At 45.6% G+C, this 2,401-nt stretch overlaps 1 protein-coding gene across 1 annotated transcript; it reads right to left on the bottom strand.

Annotated features, from left to right (window-relative positions):
• Positions 1–1,111: 1,111 nt before the first annotated feature.
• BDR25DRAFT_300224 (uncharacterized protein) lies at positions 1,112–2,235 on the bottom strand. Its single transcript, XM_033689324.1, has one exon. The coding sequence runs from the start codon at positions 1,840–1,842 to the stop codon at positions 1,267–1,269; it is 576 nt and encodes a 191-aa protein (XP_033554045.1). The 5' UTR covers positions 1,843–2,235; the 3' UTR covers positions 1,112–1,266.
• Between the last annotated feature and the right edge of the window lie 166 nt (positions 2,236–2,401).

Genomic DNA, 2,401 nt, shown 5'->3' with positions numbered 1-2,401 from the left:
AATCTAAAGGAGCAGCCTTAGTAGGAGCTAAAGGAGCTATATAAATAAGTACAGCACACTAGCAGAATCTAGGATGTTATAAGTCTTAAGAACTTTTTTAATTTTATTAATAAAAATAATAAGCTTAATTAATTTAAATTTAATATAGTAAACGCTATTATAAGGTACAGCTAGCTACTAGCTATAGTTAAAGAGGAATTAGAAGATAAAAAGGCTTCTGTACAGATACCTACCTCTACTAAGGCAGAGCAGGCTCTTAAGTTACTACTCTTATATTAAGAACATATAAATAAGATAACTTTTTAGTAGATAAAGACTCTATAGTAGCTAAATACTAAAGCAAAGGCTTAGAAATCTAAGCAGGCTGTCTAGGGCACCCTAGATAGTTAGCTTACGTAACTATTTTGCTATAACAATATTTTAATATAACAATATAATCCTAGCTCCCTGTTTGTATCGCGCCATCGAGAGTTGACTGTATATTAAAATACATAGTACGTAAGATATTAAGCGATCTAGATCGTTGGACTAGGGAAATACTTGTTGGGTTTGATGAGATGTACCGAGTGGCGTGGTCCCACTGCATGAACGAGCCTGGAATGCCGCCCACAAGGCTGACGATGACTTATCAACCTCGTGGCAAGGCTCAGGAACCTTAATCAGACCCCTCTGTGGGTTTAGAGGGTGAAAAGAGCTCGATGGTGGTGCTATAAGCCGAGGGACCCTGATACACCATGAAAGGAGGCTCTCCGTAATCAGGCGCGGAGGCGACGACGCGAGCGAATTTCGGACTTGCCAGGGTGGGGGGCGGCTCAGGATTGGCCACAACTACAAGAATGACATGAAATGACGGGAACAGTCGACGTGCACAATGAACCTGAGTTGCTTTAAGTCAAAGTACCTGTGATTTGTCCGGTTACACCGTGCGTCCGGCAACCGAGGGAGACACGTTAACGTACAATCGCTGTTTCAACCTACCGAGTTATCTTGATAGTAAGCAGGATAGAATTTGGAACAGTATGTGGCACGAATACAGTTTACCAATCTACTGTGAGTCTCATGAGATGCTTTTTTTTTCAAATCTGAAGCATTGCGCTGAAGTTTCTTATGATGCAATTGTAATTGATAAAATCCAAAGGTCTACAACATATAAAGGAATGACAATACAGCTACTTTCGTACGAAACTCACTACCTTACACAAATTGACCGCTATCCATCTTGTTGATTTCCTAAGCCGGAGCTGATACTGAAAACTCTGCAAGCATCTAGTTCTTCTGGCCGGGCTGAGTTGGGGTGCCTTGGTAGTTCTGTTCATTGAAAACGTTGCTGCCCTTTGCAACAGTGACCCTGGTTCGCGCCATATCGCCCGTGCCAGGAGTGTAGATTTCAGTGTTGATGATCCTGATATCCGGGATGGCCTCCTTGAGTCCTGCCTCGACAGCCTGGGCCCGTGTAGTGGTTGACGCAAAGATGCCGGCACCGCCCGCCCACCACTGCGAACCGAGCTCATCTACCATCTCCCCTGCCGCTTTGCCATCGGCCCTCTCTTGACCGCAGAAAATATGGAAGACGGATGGGATGAAGGCCTTGTCCCAGATATAGAGAGCAGTGCAGCCGCTCAAGTCGCTGACAGTCGCTGATGTATAGCCTTTACTCTTGTAGTTGGGCCCTACGATATAGGTGTTTTCCAGGATGTTGTTTGGATCAGGAGCCGCTTTTGTGAATGTCCTGCGATCGAGACTACGAGCCTCAGGAGCAGCGACATCAGATGAGACGGGAGCCGCAAAGATCCCACTGATCAGGAGCGAAGCTCCAACGAAGAGAGACTTGACGTTAACCATCTTGAAGGAATATGAGTTCTTGGTGGTTGTTGATTGAAATGAAGAAGAAAGTAGCTGTTGCGAAGGCTGGTTGTTGGTTTTTGGTTGTTGGTTGTTGGTTGTTGTTGTTGCTGTTGTTGTTGAGTTGCTTGTGATGATAGATTCTAGAAATGCAGGAAACTGAACGACCTATATACTCGAATATTGACCATCTCTAGACTTCTCTTTCCCGTGGAGTCATGGTAGATGAGGCTGGTGGTTTGCTTGCCGAGCGGGCATCTCCCGAACTACCGCAGGCATTGCGCATGGAGTGTGACGTAAGATGACTAGATACTATAAGCTGGAATTCGTGAGAGCGTTCGCGATGCATTCGCTAGATGGCACGACAGGGTGTCAGAATCAGGCAGAGGTAGGTAGGTCGGTGTTGATCCTAGGCGGAGGATCTGGAGATGGAGACGAAAGGGTCCTTGTCACGTGAGGCTTGGCCTTGTTGCATAAGCGAATTCTGATTGGCCCATAGTGTCAGTTGTTTCGGACACCGGCCTGAGTGCTAAGTGGAGCGCCTGATTTATGAGATAAT

Source organism: Lindgomyces ingoldianus, assembly GCF_010093535.1.
Source record: "Lindgomyces ingoldianus strain ATCC 200398 unplaced genomic scaffold BDR25scaffold_2, whole genome shotgun sequence".
NCBI lineage: Eukaryota > Fungi > Ascomycota > Dothideomycetes > Pleosporales > Lindgomycetaceae > Lindgomyces > Lindgomyces ingoldianus.
Note: the sequence above shows the minus strand (reverse complement) of the source record. Positions and strands in the feature narration are given on the sequence as shown.

Coding starts and splice junctions, on each gene's coding strand:
- BDR25DRAFT_300224 (XM_033689324.1), bottom strand. CDS start 1,842: ATGGTTAACGTCAAGTCTCTCTTCGTTGGAGCTTCGCTCCTGATCAGT.